The 20,687-nt window shown below is 33.0% G+C and overlaps 1 protein-coding gene across 1 annotated transcript; it reads right to left on the bottom strand.

Annotated features, from left to right (window-relative positions):
• Positions 1 to 2,143, bottom strand: LOC106107424 (dynein intermediate chain 3, ciliary-like). The gene has a single exon (XM_013288274.1). The coding sequence runs from the start codon at positions 1,913 to 1,915 to the stop codon at positions 170 to 172; it is 1,746 nt and encodes a 581-aa protein (XP_013143728.1). The 5' UTR covers positions 1,916 to 2,143; the 3' UTR covers positions 1 to 169.
• Between the last annotated feature and the right edge of the window lie 18,544 nt (positions 2,144 to 20,687).

The following is a 20,687-nucleotide window of genomic DNA, read 5'->3' as shown; positions in this document are numbered from 1 at the left end:
AAAGCTTGAAGACGTGCTTTATTGCTTCCATGAAATTCTATTGAATTAAGTTCATACAGTACTCGCAGACAAATCTTGAAAGTGTTTAATTTGGTACTAACAATAATCAATTTAAATAAAAACACTTTGATTAGAAATCGTCATATGACATCGTATCGAATATATAGCTTTATTGGTGCACATTTTCCGTTTTTTTCAATTCTTGTTTAACAATTCTAAAATACTCCTCTTCAGTACTTCGATAATCCTCGTCATCTACAGACTTCTTTTCCTCTCCGTGCTCTCCGCCTTCTTCAGTGATTGTCTCTCCTGCAGACTGGATCTCAGGGAGGTCATCGCGATGTTTTAAATGAATTTCTTTCAGACGCGCGTCCAAAATATGTTCTCGTCTTGTCTCACGATCGTAAATTTGATGTACAAGTTGTTTATCACGCTCATCGGGATACGTCATATTATCAGACAAATTAAGCAAAAACGTCGTTCCTCGAGTATCACCAATCGCCACCATCTGTCCTTTTCTATGAGGCGTGAGTTTAGTCAGACTGTGTTTAGAAACTTGTAACGCAGCCACAGCTTCATTAAAATTACGTAAAATATCCCAGTAATAAAAGTATCCGCCTTCACATACAGACATATAGCTAGAATGTCGTAGCGGTGTCCACGTCACATCGGTGACTTGGTTTCGGTAAGGTTTGGTGACTATTATTGGCGCCGTCCGCACCTCCTCGCTCCATATGCGAACGTTCCAATCCCCACATGTTATAAACATTCTCAGAGTACACGGACTTCTATGAATTGCGCGGACCGGTCCTGTGTGCGCCTCCCAATACGATGTCAAGATCTCTGAGTGACTCCTACCCATACGGTTCGCGTTGATAACTAGTCCAGACTCCGTTCCACACAAAAATTTAGTTGGCAACCCTCGATCAAACTGTAACGAACTTACCCCCTCAGCGTTAGACATGCTAGGAGTTTCTTTTGGCGAATATCTTACCGACATTGGCAATCTATCTATCGGTGTTGATAAATTTCTTGTATCCCACCAGAGACAGAAGCCGTCCAATGAGCCAGTAAAAAACTCAGTGTTTGTTCTTGTGTGCGTGAAAAGTAATCCAGACACTGGTCCAATGTGAGAACTGTAAATGGAACTTTTCGATATTGCGTCACGACCTTTACGGATGTCGAATATATTAACGGTGCCATTTTCAAGGCCCGCCACCAGTATATCAGATTTTACCGGGGAACATGCTAACTCCCAACAAGGATATTCTGGAAGTAATTCGACAAGAGGCGCAGTTTGTCGTTGTATATCCCATATGGAGAAATAGTTAAGTTGCTTTGATTTATTGCCTATGATTTTTTGACAGTAAGTTATAGCTAAACGGGGTGGCCGTTCGTTAGTCCATACAATGCATGAAACTGGTCTGGAATGACGATCATAAAATGCGTTAGCGATTTGTAAATTATACTTTTCGACGGGAGGCTGTGGGGTCATATCTGCAAAATACGTTTGATACATATCAATAGCATTGTTTTGATCTATGTAATGTTCTACTTGGGGATGAAGGCTGGTGACCGTGTTGACGTAACCGTCTTCATGTTGTACCCGTCGCCTGTACCTCGTTACATGATCTTCGTTGTACGGATGAACATCACGCGGCCAGCCACCTTCCGTATGATTTATGCCTTGTTCGTGAATAACCAATTCCTTTGTGTTCGCATCGTGTTCCGATTGCGGCATTGTCGCTTGCACCTCTCTGTGTACTGGGTTGCGGAGTATATACCGTCTTTGCTCTTCTTCGTTTGAATATATCGAGTCTAAGATTTGTGCGGGAACCACTTGGAATAGTGGTTGTCGTCCAAATTCTCTTCTTTTCTTTGAATATTCATAACGTGATTTCATATATTTTGACATTATTGTGTTATATCCCAATGTAATTGCAATTTTAATAAAAAGTTGACTTTTTGCAATTCAGGTAGGCAATGAAATTAAGTGTTAGCGATTTACCACATTGATAACTAAATTGCGTTGTATCCGTTCGGTGTTGTAAGTCTCAAATGATTATACTGAATTTTATTATTAATGTAATTTGGTGTTGTTAAAGATTGTGAAATTATTGTTTACATTTCCGCGGCACACGACTGCCGCATTGTTCTTGAGTTCAACAGGAAGTGTCGCAAAACATTCCAATGGTTTTGCGATTTGAAATTGACTTGTTTTTACTTATCATAATAGAAAAATGATAATCATAAGCAACTTAATTAATTAATATTAATTTCTTATTAGCACTAAAATATCGAGTCACATCAAAAAATATATTAATAAAAAATTATAATCAAACAATTAATCTTAAAAAATTACCGCTAAAAGTCAAATCCTCCAATGACAATGTAGGTACAACATAAAATATAAGATCACATATTTTCACTTCACTAAAATCGTTCACAAAAATATCAATATTTGCAAGAACGCTTCACTGCACTTTTCTTTCTGATTTATAAAAAAAAACTCGAAGTGTATACTGCGCGCGCACAGACACAACTACACCAAACGACGGATGACGCGTGACTGGCAAACGCAACTAGAAGCGGAATAAATACGGCGCGGGCGCATGTTATCGACAAGTAGAATAGGTACTAAGACTGGTTTGGTCCGTACGTGTTCTACCACTGATGTAGTGACTGATGCCTGTAGAAGGTTTTCTATTGACTGTGTACTATGTAGTAACTTTAGTATAAAAACTATCACCCTTTACGGCGAAACCTGGTTACTATCTCCCATAGAAGAAATTCCGACGACCTTGCGGTACCATCTAATTGAATCAAAAGTCTTGTTTAATAATATATTTTCTTGTGAGTCTATTTAATGTCCGGTATTTGGTTAAAATTGAAAGTACTAACAAGTTTATTCATTTAGTTTCCTTGTATTTAGGTCAATAGGACTTAGCATAAGAACAGACGGACCATGACTACATTTGTAACTTGAAGTGGGTTCAGAAGACGTAAGAACTTACATTTTTATATTAATTTAAAGAAAATGTCGAGGCTAGTTTGTAATATAGGGCGTCGGTATGGTCGTGTCACGGTTGTGTCAAGTGATCAACGAAAGTTCTAATTGGGTTTAAACATTTTGTCCACCTTTAAAATTAACGTTTATATTTTTACTGAAACACATGACCTATTTTTAGAAAAGAAAAACTGTATTTTACTAAAAAAAAACAAAGACCCATGAAAGTGACGAAAAACATTTATAGTATTTTAATCTAAAACTATGTGATTAAGTTATTTGACCCATTGGTTTAAATTCCGCAAATTTTCTAAGTAGCCTCTTTCAATAAGCATGAGTTTTCCTTTTAGCACATTCTTTCTAATAACCGCATTTCTAAGTTATTAACTTCACGCATAACGATGATAAGCAATTGAAGAAAGTAAAAAAAAAATACTCTCACGACCCCGCTTACGTTCTTGTTTCTATAACAAGTAACTAAGCTACATTATTTTTACTAAACTAGTTACTACGCAATGTTTTTTTGTGTACTTTACAAGAAAGTGACGTCATCAAACAGGCGTTACGTTATTGTGCAATATTGTTACTTCGTAGAAATAACTTTACTGTTACTACATTTTTAAATTACTTATTTGATGTGATAACGGTATAAATTAAGATTTTAGGAAACCGTTAATATATTAAGGGTTTTTTTATGAGTAGAATGGAATTAAGAAGAATAGATGAGTAGCAAAATGTCTAAGAAAACTAAAAGAACATTGCATAAATCACCTTCGTACGATGACGAATATTATTCAGAATTTAAAGGCGACTAATTGCCGACGTCACATAAATTGAAAATAGGTTGACGATGGGAGTGCAACAGTATTATATTAAAATACAAGCGTTTAATTGCGGTCAAGAGTTAAGTGGTGTAATTGTTCATTAGACGTACGATCGTCACAAACGCCGGCTGTTTGTCTTTATTACCAATTGACTTGAGACCTGGCCTCTAGACCGTGGCATTCGGATCATTAATGCCATAAGAAACATTAAAAAGTAATAACTGAAAAATTAAAATAAAACAATTACATGTACAAGGTGTAGGTGTGTACAATTTAAATTAGAATTGTGCTAGAACACCTTTTGACCATTAATGTACGTAATGACGATCAAGCTTACCCAAAAATTACACAGAATAGTATTAATTGTGATTTTCTTTTGGCGTTTCTTCTTGTTTTACAATTTATAGTGTTGGTATGTATTGACTAGTTATTATCCACATTTAACACGTTGCAGTACTACTTTATTGCAGTACGTTTATTTATTTAAATACATGTATGATTAGGCTTTACGAGGTCAACTCGAACAAGTTAGTGTCACGTTCAGAAATAAGTCGTAACTGTTCATAAAGCAAACATCGTTCACAGAAATTATTCGCGACAAACAACTAATTTGAATAATATAAGGAAAATTATAAATTTAGGACATACGTGAATACCAGAAAAATGCCTCTTTTTACTCTTATTAATGTTTTATCTGTCATTCAATTAGAGTTTAAATTGAAATTTTAAAAAATATTATAAAGTTAATGAATTAAATAGAAAAGGCGGGCAAACGAGAGAGAAGGTACATTTTATAATTCTGAGATAATTACACCATTTTGCATATAAATATTTATTTGAGATTGTAGAGCGGGCTTCGAAATATTGGGGATCCATATTAATTTAAGAACAATCATAGTCTTTTATTAAAATAGTAAATTAAAAATAATTTTAAAACACTGTATGCGTGTGATAAAATTAAATATGCTAGGCAAGTAAAATGCAAAACAATACGTTGCACGCGGCCGCGCCTGTCGTATCGTGTCATATCCACTCGTTCGTTCTGCAGAACTGAATGAATTCTTTTCACTCACAATGAACAATGGATCGTGCCAAAGAGACGAAGTAGTACGCATAATGATCCTTTGTTAAAATGAATGTCCACAACATAATTTAGAATCAATTTGAAAGTTATTTATCGTTTTATAATTTTACAATAAGCTTAACATTTGTGAGGAATTTTACTAATCAATCTACTTCATACTATCTTACTTCTTACTAATGTTTGTTAGAGTTTGTAGCCTAAACGGCTGAAAGGTTTTTGATGAAATTTGGTATAGATGTAGACAACAGTCTGGAAGAACACATAGGCTACTCACTTTTGTTATTTTTTTTTAAATTCCACACGGACGGAGTCGCGAGCGAAAGCTAGTTATTTCACTAAAACCAAAGAGGATATGTCTGTTTATAGACGACAACGAAAAGAAGAACTAAGCGTGTGTACATAAAATATGGATGTTCGCACGATACTCAATTGAGATCAATATTTTTAAGTCGAGAATACTATATTTTGTTTGTTTTGATACTTTAGTGTGTGAAAATTCTATCTGAGATAGTTAGAAAGTTAAGACATCGTCTACGTGAGGCAGACGTATCCTTGCGTTTTACAATTTTGATGAATAAATTCATCTTTTAAGCTACACTACTAACAATCAATGCTATTTGCATCCAATACTGCCATCACAAGGTATTTCGACAGTTCACAAACGGTATTAAAACATACTTCTACAACTTGAACTTGAACTCCATTATTAAACATACTCAATTTTCTATCTCAAAATATGGGATGTTTTTTACAGAGAAAAATATAAATCTTTTAATGACTTCCAACCATAAATATTCATAAAGGTAAAGTGGGATGTGGATTTAAACCGACATTTCACATTTGCTTAATGAGGTGTGTGTGAAATTCGGTTTTGCAGGATAAAAAAGAAATTGGAGCACCGGGAAAATATTCAGCCGCAGATCGTGGATTGAATATCTTTCAAATAACACTTAATGTTGAGGGTATTTCTACTACAGTAAAATTAAACTGCGAACGTAAAATGCCTAAATTTAAACTTGAGAAAAAAAACAAAGCACCGAAAAAAAAGAGGTTTGATTTCTATTTTTATCTACTACAAGTAGTAATTCAGATGTTTCTTTGTTTAAGTAAATTTACTATTTCCATCGATATCTATCTTTAATTGAATCTTGTTCTCGGAGAAATAATTCAACTAGAAAATGTCTAAATCGGGACCGTATAAATTGTGTAAGATGAGCGAATTGTTGATGTTATGTTGCAATGATGTTTAGCGTGTAATTGCATTTTTCAAGATGGTTAATTTAAAATTAGTATTGTGTGGCAACCAAAATATTATAAAGAAAAATCTAATGTGTTGTGTATAGGTTCGCTTACCTTTTTGCCACCATATATATTAAATTTGAAATACAACACTTTTTGGGGCAGCACAACATGAATTACAATTCACTCTTGGCAAATCGGCTAAGCATTCTGAATACAGAAGGTATATTAAAATGTTGTCACGCAGAAATTTAGGGATTTTAATGATTCGTGTAAAATTATATCCGCATTCGAGACACAAAGCGCTGGCTTTTTTACTGAAGGACAGTCGTATTACCCTCTTTATAACACCGCTTAAAGGATTACGTTCTTCAAGGAAAACGAATATGAATTAATTTAACTTTGATAGTATACGTTTTGTAGTTTTTATTCAAGTTTAGTTTATGCAATACATTTATGCTACGTAATTGCAGCCTGACCAGGAATATATCAGGGAGCCACAATCGTCTCCGTCAAAACATCACCTATAAGTATGGAAAGAAATTAGTTCTACATTTTTCTGCAAAATAGCGAGGTGTTTTATGTTTTTGTTCAGATTGTAATCGTAGTTATGTCTTCATTAGGAACAGGGTATACTTAAATTTAATGAAAGTAGTTGAATTGAAAACATTTGCGGCGCGGAGTGAGAGCGAAGTCTTAGCTGGGAGATTAATGCGACAAGTTTGTACGTGGACGCGCTAGTTTCTAAGAAAACGTTCAAAGTACGATAAAACTTTAGAATAGTTTCCGTTTCAACTTCAAGCTAACAACGTTAATGTTGTTTTAATAATTGAAACACGAGTAATCAACGCAAAGAAGATAGATCCTGTGGATATCTAATTTCTAAACTAACTTAAACTTGGATAACCAAGTTGAAGTTTTATAAGAGAGCTCAGAATGCTTTATATTTAAACATTGAGATTATGAACATAATTCAATTACATCATTTCATTGGAATTCAATAATCGCTTATAAATTAAAATTAAAAACGCATGACGTCACGATTAGGTCTATCTTTAAGGCAAAAATAAGAAACAGATTAATAAAATTTGTACAGATTAAGATGTCTTTCTAATTATTCTACTAATGAAATAGGTTTCGGTAAAAAGATACAGTTTTATCACTTAACTTATTCAAGCGTACACGAGGCTGACTATCAATGTACCGGAGCGTGGGATTGGCTATTAGTGGCCCCCTTCTAATAAAAACAAACTAAGTTATCGCTTTCCCTTAGGTTATAAATCGAGATTGCAATAAGCTATTACTTTATACTTGGGTAAGTTGAACTATAACTACATGTTAGGTGAGCGATAATGTACGATGTAGCAAGTGATGAAGAAAACTTAATATCAAGTAATCTTTACAAGTTGGTAGAATGCATGTAGTATGAATCCTTATAAGTAAGAAGCGATGGAACACTAGATTCCTTGTTGTATACGAACAGTTTATTTTACTGGAAAAACATAAAATACGTATAAATAAGTATACGTGTGTTGGTTAGTAAATCGTGATTAGTGTCCGTGTAGTTTCTCTTTCAATGTTTTCCACGATACAAAAAGTTTAGAATTGGATAATTGAAATTGTTGACTTCGTCCGCGTGAAAATAAAAAGTAAGTTGGTTATGTTTTGTTTTTTCAGACTACGAACTACATCAGTGCCATAAAGCCGTTTTGGAGATACCTTCTAACACACATTTAAACTTTCGCATTTCTAATATGAGTAAGATTTCAAACAAAAACCAGTAAGTGTTAAGCAATAACGATTAGGTAAAGTTTTATTTGAGTTAAGAATTGAATAAGATCAAATAAATGTTGCAATGACGTGAGAATTTTATCGTTTCTCTGCAACGATATTCTTGAGAGTTTTCCACACGTTTCCATCTTCTAGCTGTCGCATCGATCTCTCGGGAACGTTTTAACTGCATCTTATGCGCGCCAAACGACTTATAAACTATGGTCTAGAATTACCTTGGGGACGTAAAAACAAATTTTAATACGTTATTTATACACAGCAAAGGAATAATTAAAATATTTTTATTGTAAGTTTTCGCTTCCACAATTTATTTCATGCAACATTAAATGTGTCCCAAATAAGCATTGGTACAGCGGGCTTTATACAATTGACAACGAATGATTGATCATTTATTTCCGTTTCGGTTATTTATTCATTTATCATATTATTTAATTGATTTACTGTTATATCAAATTACCATAAAACATTTCGATAAGACTCTATTTATGTGTTAAGATTTTTTAGGTTAAAGTAAATAACACATCTCAGAAATAATTTTTGTTACTAAAGTTAGCTATGTATTATTGTAACTTTGTATTGTTGCCGAAAAGAATATATAAAAACATATCACTACCCTTCTCTTTCTTTAAACAAAATGAGATAGCAATATGTTTTATAGTGAAAACTGACGGTAACCATATACGTGAATTTTCGCTAAACAAAGCACATAGGTCTGTGCTTCACTCAGTGCGCGTGATTCAATCGTTGACGGATTAACTTGTTTACGGACATCGTTGTTTTTGCTTACGTAATAATATAATTATCTATTTGAATACAGTCATACTGGACCACATTAACAAGCATCAAAAGTATCAACCATTTCATTATAAGATTTCATTCAATTCATTTCGAAAAAACCTTTTATCGGCTTTAGAAAATGTAACCTAAATTTTGCAGAGTTGCTTGCGGCAATTAGTTCGGGATATCGCTGACGGTATAAATCTGGCTCCCAACCGCGTTATAAATCCAAACCGTAATTGGCCCCTTTAAATCAGTTTTAAATCAAAGCAAATGTGACACACAATATTAACCAGAAGAGAAATAAACAGTCTATAAAAAGATAAATCGTATTAGGTTATTCATATTATTTTTTATAACAATAAATCGTTTAAAGTCTAAAATTTTAGTTTTCAAAACCCACAGAGTAGTTACATTAATATTACAAAGAGGAAACTTTTGTTTGTCCGTGATGTGGAATATGCAACCGTTGAACCGAATCTAATAAATGTTTTACAATTGCTAAGGAAAACGTAAAAAAACTGTGTTATCTTAATTATTATCCGGTTATTTAAATTAAGTTATAAACTTGCAGTGACACCACTGCTTATCGTATATAATGTCTTAATGTCAAACATCACCAGAATTCATGTTATCATCATCATACAATTACGGACAAACTTACAACTTAAGAGGAAACAGATTTTTAAGTGGTTTCTTTGGTTAATATAACAGGAATAAGTATACTTCATTATAAAACAAACATAAATTAAAAAAAAGACAACGAGCGGTCGAACCTGAATTCGCCAAAAAATCTAAGAGATCGCTGCCCTAAACATTCCGCAAATGCAGATGCGTTGCCTAACCTAATTTTACTGAAGAAGAGACGTAGATAAAGAAGATATGTCCCCTCCACGGTCAAGTCCAGTTTCCCTTCCTGTATCTTTGTAAAGGAAAATAGACTAAAGTTTTAATTATCGCAAGTATCACTTAACTTTTGTTTCAAAATTACGTCCATATTAGCTAATTAATATCTGATATGGCGGTTAAAAATTTCGAAATGCGAAGGTAAAAGTTTGCCAGGGAGTTAAAATGTTCTTTAATAATGAGTTGCATCCTGCGGCTCACAACCGGTTTGGGAGAGCAACTCTCCACTGAAAAAATAATTTCTCTCACCCGACGTGCAATTTCTAAATGTACGGCTACAAACTTTATGCATTTGAAATTATTACTTTTTGCAAAAAATGTACTTAGAATTTCAGTGAATTTTACATTGTTTTAAGTTCTAATTTTTGCATCGTTTTGATAGACACAAATGCAGATTTTTTTTAATAAAAATCTCCTTTTACAGCAACCATTACTGCTATTACGAAATTATAATTTTATTAAGCATTTACTAAAATCAAATCCAACGGCAAATGTGTACAACGTAGAAAATATATTAACTTACAATTCTGCAAAATTCAATTACGAGCTACGTCTAAACGTAAAATTTGATTAGAGGCAAAATATCTGATATGATAGCCGGGCTAACGCAGCGTTAGTAGGCACAAACACAAACACAGATAATAAACTTGTACTGGAATTAAATTATAAGGGTAGCAAGGGTCTGGATTGTTTGGTTATCAAAATTAGAAGAAAACGACATTCATAACTAATGAATTACTAACAAACGAGCTGTTTTTATTTATTTTCACAAGCATTTTATAATAGTAAGATATATTATTTTGTGACAAGGTGTGAAATATTTAAACATAATTGGTAACAAGAGGTGTTTAAGTAGTCTGTAATGAGAGACGAACATTCGGAGAGAGACGCGTATTCGTTTGCGAATGTAGATCCAAATGGAACTAAAGATGGGTTGCTATGGGATGGTAGAAATTGTAAGGATTATTTAAAAAATTATACATATTTAGTTGGTGAAAATGTTAGCACATTATAGTTTAATAATGCAGAGTACTAACAGTACCTTAAATATATGAATACATTTACAACGAGAGTCTGAGCTTAGAATTTAGAAAAGTTTCAGCGCAATCTCAACGCTTCATGAAAAATGATTTCAGTCGCGAAAATGTTTAGCATGAACGAAGTTTACGAGCCAAAACAGTAAGCAATATTAAGAAAATGCAACAAAGAGTTTATATCAAAATGTTTGTATATTTAAAAACTAGTTTCGTTTATCATGTTCTACTTTATGTGTACCCAACTATTTCTTATAGTCATTCATTTTTAACAACAAAACATGTATTAATTAACCTTAAATATAAAATCAACACGTGTTATTAAATGCAACGGAATAAATATTTAAATTATCTGAAGTATAGCAGGAAGCAAGTTCATTTAAGTAGAGATTTGAAGCCACACAAATGTGACACAAATTATAATAGAATCTCATTACCGTACTTTCTACGGTAGCGGTTATTGCTATTGTAAAATACCTGTGTTAAATTTTTTACGCAATCTATTTTAAATATATAATTATATGAAAATGTACTAATAAAGTGTATGAGTATAGAAAATTTTATCATTACATAAAAGTCGTATTGAATAGAATTTAATATAGAGAAGGAGCAAAAACGTTTTACATTTTTTTCAACTAGATTCCACATTCGTATAATGTCAGCGCCTGCGAGGAGAAGATCAGCAATACTACATTGAAGTTTTAAGTTATTCAAGTGAGGCGCTTTAATTTAGGCCAGTTACAGCATATGAGTAGTAAGCGTTTGCTTTTATTTAAGTACTCTGTGGTTACAGATTGTGTGGTTTTGGGTGTTGAATGAATTGGAAGAGTTTATGGCCTTAGTAACTTACTATTTCGTAAAATGTAATTATAGTGTGATGAATGTACAGTTTGATTGTGATCTGATCCTCGTGGTAACTACCGCTGGGGAGATCGGAAGCTTAGTGATAGATTTACACTATTCGCAGTAGAAATCGTAGTATCATCGAGCAAAAGTTAAACCATATCTTTTATGATTCTGTTACGTATTTTATGTAAAAACTCACTTTGATCCTCGGTGATAATGTAGCTGTCTCTTGATGAAAAAATGTATAAATCGTCCCAGAACTAACGTATATTTATTACATACATAAATACAAATATGTCCTATTTATAATACTAGTATAGATAAACAATTCAACTGTGCACTGAAACATATGAATTCCAGGAAGTTTAATGGCTTTCTCGAGCGTAGCTCCAACGTCAAAATGAATATTTCAAGTTTGTTGTCAAAGACATATGAGAATAAGTTCGAAGGAAATCGTTTTAGCTAGAGGATGTACTCGATTTGTCGGAAATTTCAACGGGACTTAACCGCGTGACATTTTATTCGTACTTACGTACTTTTCTAAGGCACTTTCGCAAGCATCTCAGTTTTCAGTACTGATCATACAGGTTCGCCACATTCGGTAATAAACACATAGATTAAATTTCGCGGTCCAGGTTAATGCGGGTAAGCAAGCGAATTTTTATTCTTCCGCACAAGTGGGTAGTTCTGAATTTCTCTCTAGGGGTGTGCAGGTGAACGAGTCGCATGCTAGCAGTCAAGCGGGTAGTCGGTTAAAAGAGTGCGAGTTCAAAGGTCATCGGAAGTGCTTGCTTGTCCGACAACGAAACAACGATCGTGTCATTTTTGTTGCTTTGTTCAGTTTTTAACATCGCTGTCGACTATGGAATGGACTCAATTGATACCGATAAAGACGAGGCACTTGCAGGCGGTGAGGCTTCGAACTGGTAAGTTCCGCTACTTCCTTCATCACCTCCTTCTTTTTAACATTACGCCATCCGGTGCATGCATAGTTAAAAGGTAGGTTGTGCCGCGGGATCCGAATAAATTTTGTGTTAATCTATAACGGTTCAAAAAAAGTAACAAAACAACATCGGCAGTTCTCGTACACGATTGAAAAACCTTCTCATCATCATTTTGCTGCAATTTAATGTACTTAAGTAGCCCTACCCGTATGATAGAACAAATACAATAGAATGTAATGTCAATCCCGATGTAATTAAATTTGCTAGTATTGCATTTTCCGCTTCATGTCCTTTTTTATTACTTAACAACCGTCATGCGGTTTCTTGTTGACCGTCATAGCTTTTGTTTACTGTCAACGCTGTCATCATCATTACACTGCTGAGTAAAGAAACAATAATATAAGTGAAAAACGTAATTCAAATCAACGATTGAATTAAACAACAAGGTTGAGTAAACAAATGAATAATATAGCTTTGTCATGTTGCGGAAAAATACGGAACTAATCCTTTCTCGTGCGTTAGAAAGAAAAGAAAACGATTGACGCCCCTCCGGGCTAGAATTTGTTAGTTCGGCCCTCGTTAATTAATAATGATTATAAATAAAAAAGGATAGTTAGATAGTAGAGTGAAAAACTTCTATAACGTTTTTAGCTTTTTAGGTTATTACATTGTAATTTTTCGCCGTTATTTTTAGAGAAATAAACGTAATAAACAAGTACACTTGGCTTAATAAAATATACAGATATGAACATATGAAAGGAACTGTATGTTGTTAGTTAATATTAATGTATTTTCCACATTTGAATAATAAATCGCCTTACACATTAGTTGAACATCGCGGGAAACATATTATTTTCGTATACAATATGTTAACAACATCCAAGTAAAAGTAAAGCTTAATGCATAATCGTTTAAATTTAGTCGGATTTAAAACCTTGGTCAGATTTATGAATACAATGTATCTTTTCCACTTTAGAAATAAAATTTGAAATAAACTGTTGAAATAATTATAATACAGAAGGAAAAACGATGTTACTCCAATTTATTAAAACATTTTTATTCGTAAAAATAATAAAACAATGAAACAAGTCATCCTTGACAAAAAACATTTTTTTTTGACAGAATATTTTTGATTAAAAAAAAAACAGAAATTCCAAGGAGTATTTCAACATAAACACTATTTTTTTTAATGTGTGACTACTAGACTAGCCTTTGCCCTATCAACTCCATAAACACTCGTGTGGTCAATAAATTGGTGTTAGAACCTAACCTTACCCAACTCGGGCAACTGTTGGCAAATACAATTAATGATATAACATTAGTAAGTGTAAGTTGCGGTTGTAGATAGTGTTGCCGAGGTTGGCCGACCCATTCGGCAGCTCTCCAAGCACGTATACAATTTACTTAGCCGCCGGCCAACATCGTGATTGGAATACTTTCGAAACTTTAAAATATGCCTGATGATGCAAAATTCTCTAACGCTTCAATGTTTGCTAGAAGCGAAAACTAGTTCCATAATTTAATAAATTTACACAGGATAGATAAAGCACGGTAGGTAGTAAAAAATTATGTATCGCTTATGTTTTTATAATCTGTGTTTAGGATATAACCTTTGAGTCCTAAGATGGTTCCAAAAAATTAAACATTTTATTGTCCAATAAGCTGATATGTTATTTTAATTTATAATCTTGAGATTTGTTATTTTAAAAATCGTTGCATTTATGTAATATGAACCCAAAGGTGTGACAAAAAAATATTTACTGTTGTCGCCCACAACTCTGGTATACTAAAAACGTATTTCAGATGTATCAATAGATAAGTTGTAGTATTGACTTTTATTAAAAAAGTCTTACAATTTGCTTTTCTGACAAGTATAGTGGCAACACCTCTCTTCTTGATGGTTGTTTTGCATTTCATTACAATTATTGCCCAGTACATTGAATATAGTACAGTTCACAATAAAAGTATTTGCCGTAGTATCAGCGTTTTCATTACATATTCACGAAATTTAAGAATGTCAAAGAAATTTCTATTCATTTTGCTACTTTCATTTATCGGAAGTATTTAGGAGGCGTTTCCGTCGCTGCGGGGGAAATTATTTAATAAGCGAATATTTCGCGTGTGCCGACCGGGTATGCTAACGAACTGCTATTATGTAGCCCCGGTGTCACTGTGTGAAGGTTTTACACCCTCGACCGAGTTCGCGGGGTGGTTTAGAAAATCATGTGTTGCTTGGAAAAGCTGCCAGTGCGAAACCGAATGCCGTAGAGGCGACACGTAGCCCGACGCTACAGGGGGCGCGGAAAAATATTTCGTAGTTTCGAAAAGTTAGTTAGTGGTAGTGATCTGTTTTATATTTGTTTAGTACATTTTGAAATAATTAAAGTTTTTAATTTAAGTGATTTTGTGACTGATTTAAATGTAAATGGATTGATACTGTTTATGATTTTGGAATGACTAATGGAGGTAGGTGATTGTTTTTCATATTTTTGTATTAATTTTAATTCTATCGATTGTCTATCATAAATGCCATATAGTTTTAATGAGGTAACGAAAATCCATAACATTGTTAGTTTTCATTCGCGGAATATATACTAATGTTATAAACAGGAAATATTTGTATTTTTGTATGTATTTGTATTCGATTCACGTAAAAATCACTAAGTCGATTTTTAAAAATTCCTTCACCGTTAGAAAGGTAGTTTTATCTGTGTAAGTAATCTGTTAAATCTGTGTAGTAACATAGGCTGTCTTTTTTATTAATTTTTTAAATGCACGCGGATGAAGTCGCGAGCAACAGCTAGTATGTATAATATTGATACAAATTAATGGTCTAAATTTGATTGTTTTGTTAATGGTTCGAATGGAATATCTTTTAAAATAGATAAGCACCTCTTCGTGACTTCATATACTGGTATGTTGGGACTGTTTGCGATATAAAAGCAGCGAAATAAAGTTGTCAACGTTAAATACGAAGTTGAATAACTACGAGCTTGAGACGTATATTTTACATTTAGTTTCTTAGCAAGATAAATATTTAAATATCCGCCGTCTCGTTCGTGTTAGTTTGAAAGGTCTCCAACGTTCTTGTAGCAATTAACCAGATTTGCAGTTTGGATTGCTTCATCATAGTGTTGACAGAGAATTTTAAGTCAAAGTAAACTTGCTGAGATGAAGTTGGGCTTCAGACTTCTTATGTAACTATACTCTGTTACTGCCGCTAGTTGTAATAATACTTACTAGCTATGCGCCCCAGCTACGCTTGGGTGATAAAGAAAATATAAAATCTTTTCTCTTTATAAAAGCATTGATTTTAACTGGTATACAATATTGGCTGCTGAATTTCTAATTTAGTATTTTTTAATTGAATTATTAAGTTAATGAAACTCTTGTGTCTGTACAATACAAATATACAGCCTTAACTGGAGTTGAAGAACAAACTAAAGTGTATTTGAGTATTTTATTTCGCATATAGGAAGCAATAAAACAAGAGAAAGCGTTTATTTTTCCCAATGAAAATGTTTACTCATCTCTTTTTGTGAAGGGTAAAGTATCCTTAACCAAATTCCAAATACGAAACGGTAACGCACTCTCTTCAAAGCTAATGGATGCTAATGGAAAAAGGTTATAATACGGTGTAAGGATTAAAATAAACTCCATTTAATTATTAATGACCTTTCGTAATTCGTGAGTTACGTTTATGTAGATTTAAGGGAGTGTTTATTGTTTGAGTAAAAATGTCACACCGATTTCAAAGGGTTCATTATTTTTATATATCCTAATTTATCAAAAGCAATACTTTAGTCAACGCATAGTATGCGTATGAACATAGTATGAGTACAGATCTATTTCGACGAAATATTTTATTACATCTGACCAAATTCAAAATGGCGTTACATTTTTCATTTATGGTAATGACATCGAATTATACTTCATCGTTGTACAGTTTTTAATCGTTGCTACCAACTCTGTCATCAACTTGAGATAAGTTTGACAACGGACGCCTCATTCGCAATTAGAGAGGGCGGTCGACCCGACAACATTTACATTTTAATTTAAATTTCAACCGATCCCTACGAAATTCAAGATAAATTCGGTCGCGTATTTAGCAAAATAATTAGGGGCCGCTACTGCGCGGTCGGCGGATTGAATGTTTACGTGCGATAATTGTTTGCGGTGTAATTAATATTTAGAATTAATATAGCGGTCTAACGCAACGATATACTTTGAAAGAGATGACAAAATTAACTAAGCTTTCACGTTTTACTCGGTTTGAATAAATATAGTAACTCAAGGCTCGATTCAAACGACGTAAAATCCTATAATTTTATAACATTTTCACGGGGTCTGTTTGCATTTCTTTTTTTTTCCAAAAGATGTGCGCAATTAAATAATATACTTAGTAGTCTACGGCTCTTCTACGGTAAATTAAATAAGGATCCTACAAGCCGTTTTGGAAACATACAGATTGTATCACATGTAAATCCATCTATCCAAATATTCGCATTTATAACAGTATGACTAGTACGATGTGTTTTGTTAGTTGCGATTTTATCCAGCAGTGGCTAAACTCGTTATTGTAAGAACAGATTATATCTAATCGACACGTTTTTAATTCAATAAGACAGCGCTGAAGTTAGTTAATTCTTATTCATCTCCAAGAGGGAGTTTAAAACAAGGAAGTGCAGTTTGGTATCTCTCGGCAGTTACATAACCAAATAGGAGATGGCACGGTACAGTTTCCTAAAGGCAAATAGTGCAATTTGAAAGCGCAATTATTCAAATGAGGCTAAAACCGCACCGAGACCGCTGTTTTGAATTAAGTTGAGAAGTTTCTAGCTAAGTAATTGGCGGTGACCGAATGTACCTTTCATTGTGAAGATTCTTTATCTTTACAACAAAAGTTTTGTCTATTATACAAGGGCACGGTGCGGCCTCGTAGCATTTTATATGAAAAGGCTGACATTCTTTAGTAGACCTCAGTATTTTTTTAAAAGTTTATAAAACGAAAACAATTCTGTTATTACGACTTTGATTTGACTGACAAAAAATAGTCTTACTAAAATTTATAATAACAAATATGCGAACGCTTAGATGGCTGAATAGATGTTACAGTATACAGCCTAAATAGGTGAACGGATCTACATAGATGAAATTTGGCATGGATGTAGAAAATATTCTCGAAGAACAAAATGCTACTCACTTTTGTTTTTTTAAAACGCAACGGTCGGAGTCGCGGGCAAAAGCTAGTTACAGATAAATTAAATAATTAATATAGTTTTATCCAAAATGTAAATTAAGCGTAGGTTAAAATTTTAAAGAGGAAATATATATTCAAGCCGTGCAATCTGTAACTGACCTCTTCCAGGGTCCAAGTTGACAGCAGGTACTTCATTCTAATTGCAAAACTGGGCGCCTACCCCAATATTATTTACATTTTAATTTAAACTTGCCAGACCTTGACGAATTTCGTGATAAATGTGGTCGCTTGCTTAGCATAATAATTAGAAGGCGTTGTCTTTGAATGAATAAACTCTTAGTTTGGGATAATTGTTTACTTGCTGTCTAATTAATATTCAAGTGGTAATTTAAGTTTAAAACTAGACATGGATTTTGATTTAGTAAGTATAATTTCAAAACTCTTTTTAATACACAGATAAACTTTGTCTTCATTAGGGAAATATTAAACCCTACTCATATACAAAATGATGGTATTCAAACCTAAATTAAAGATAAAGTAACAAAGAGATCCTAAATTATTAGTAATCAAAATGCCACAATACTATACCATGACAGACCGGTGTCATGGTATGGTTATCATAACAATGAAAACGCCAATAAAAATAGTAAGTGAAAACGCAGTCGAGGCTCAGCATTGGCTTTCTATTGGTATTCCGGATCAAAGTAGCCATCGAGACGAACGAAAAAATTCAATTCGCTGGTCGATAAAAAAGGAAATAATGCAAATTGGAGAGGCTCGTGTAAGCCTTCTCATAGGCAAAAAACAAAAGAGCCAATGGAAATATTGTTCGTTTGATAGCGGATAGCAGACTGCCAGTCGCTGAGGTACGACTGTGTACGAACACGGATTATATCTTCTGACTGACGATGCTTTGAAGTCGTTTGAAGGTTTATATTGCTAGGTTTATAGTATTGTGTTATATCTGTGTTATACATTATACTAATATTATGAGTTTTTATGGATGGATGTGGTTAAGCAATAATTAATTTCATGCTGGCCGCCAAGAAAGCATTAGATAAAAATTGTATTTAAAAAGAAACAGAAAGAAATTTGAATGTAGCAGAGACAAATGTGACACGAGGGATGTAACAACAGTTTTATTTTTAACAAATGCAATTTTATCAATTTCTGTAAATAGTGTGTTTTTATCAGTAAATAAGGAAGAATTTATCAATAAAACTAGTTTACATTTATTTAGAATGTTTATTACAGTTTGTAACCTAAACTGATCTCGATGAAATATGGTATAGATGTAGAGGATAGTCTAGAAAAACACATAGGCTACTTGTTTTTGCTTTTTTTATTTTACGTGGACGGAGTCGAGGGCAAAAGCTAGTTAAAAATAAATTTTTGGCACAATTCTTATGGATCCAGTTGTAATATCATGTACTATGTACTATGTACATGATATTACAACTGGATCTTGTGTTATTTTGGATATTGTGGAACTTGTGTTATCCGTTTAAAGTTATGAAATAAAACTACCACTACATTTTCAATGTACATACATTTAACACACACATATGTAAGTTCAATGTTTCACACTAAATAAATTGCAGGTACACAATTGCCGAAACGTTTCCATTGAAACGGAAGAAACATTTTGATTCGTTAGTCCGCACAAAAGAAAATAATACAAATTGCTGCGGTTACGAATATAACGTGTTTATTGATGAAAAAATAAAAAAAGTTGTACATAAATTTTGATTCCATTAAAGGAGTAGTAGGTATTTTTATTACATTATAATTTAAATTCTTTAAAGTGATATAGAAATATAAATGAATAGTTTTCTAGATGCATTTACATAATGGAGTACATAATGACTATAATTCTAGGAATTTTCTTCAATCCGCATTTCTCACTTTCCCATCTTGTTTTACATCTCGTAGTGAGATTTTTTCCATTATGTAGTATTTAATGGCTTTAATAAAGAACTTCATTAAATGTAATCGTAAATTAAGACTGTTGGCTATTAATTAGTGAAGAAATTACTATTAGGAAACACACAATTAATGAAATAAAGGCATTTTAAGTTCATATTTTGATATTTCTGTTTTTAAAATGATGTTGTAAATAATTCAATAAATTAATTCGTGGATCTAAGAAGTAAATATTAATATAAATAAAATCAACGCAAAACAAATAATTAAAGTATTAAAAATTGGAAGTGTGACTTAACATGTTAGACAAGGGACGCGCCATTTGCAATTAAAGCGAGCCCCAGCTATACATTTTAATTTGCATTTCACAGATTCTGACGAAATGTCAGATGTGTTTAGTCGAGTTCAGTATGCCAGAATAATTAAAGTTTGCCTACACCGTGTATACAAGTTGCTAAGTTATTAAAAAGTCAACAAAGAGCTGGCGCATAGTTTTGACTACACTATCGCACAACTGTTATGCGTTTGTCGATTGTTTCGTAGCCAATTCAACTGTTTAGTTACACAACTAAAAATCAAGTGTCTAGTTTGCGCTCAACATAAGCTCATAGGAATCAAAGCGAGACTAAGCAGTTGTGCGGTAGTTGTAGATCCTGTCAATGGGAGAAGATGGCATCAAACAAATTTAAATAGCGTAAAAGTGGTGACGTTTTGTTTTAGAAATTAAAATACTTGAAAGGTATATCATATACCTTTCTAACATTTGAGTTAAACAGTGAAGAGGGTGTTTAATTTTATTTATGTGATTTACTGGAAAGTTTAATACAATTTAATTTACTTTAAATCTAATTCTAATGGAATGTCCGACCAAGGCAGAATGTTCGAGACAACTTGTTAATGTTTCTACAACTATTCTCTACAAAGTATCTGCAAACATTTAGTTTGCTGTTCTTACAAATTATCAAGGAAGTTATTTTAAAGTATTGTTGTCTAATTCAATCGAAAGACAATTGCATACATGTGTTTGTAATTAAAAAAAAAAACAATTGACCGATGAATAGCATGATTTTCCACGTTTGCCTTTTGCATTGATTGATTTTAAAAATAAAAAA

The sequence above is a fragment of the Papilio polytes genome, unplaced genomic scaffold (assembly GCF_000836215.1).
Source record: "Papilio polytes unplaced genomic scaffold, Ppol_1.0 DF822067.1, whole genome shotgun sequence".
Taxonomy (NCBI): Eukaryota; Metazoa; Arthropoda; class Insecta; order Lepidoptera; family Papilionidae; genus Papilio; species Papilio polytes.
Note: the sequence above shows the minus strand (reverse complement) of the source record. Positions and strands in the feature narration are given on the sequence as shown.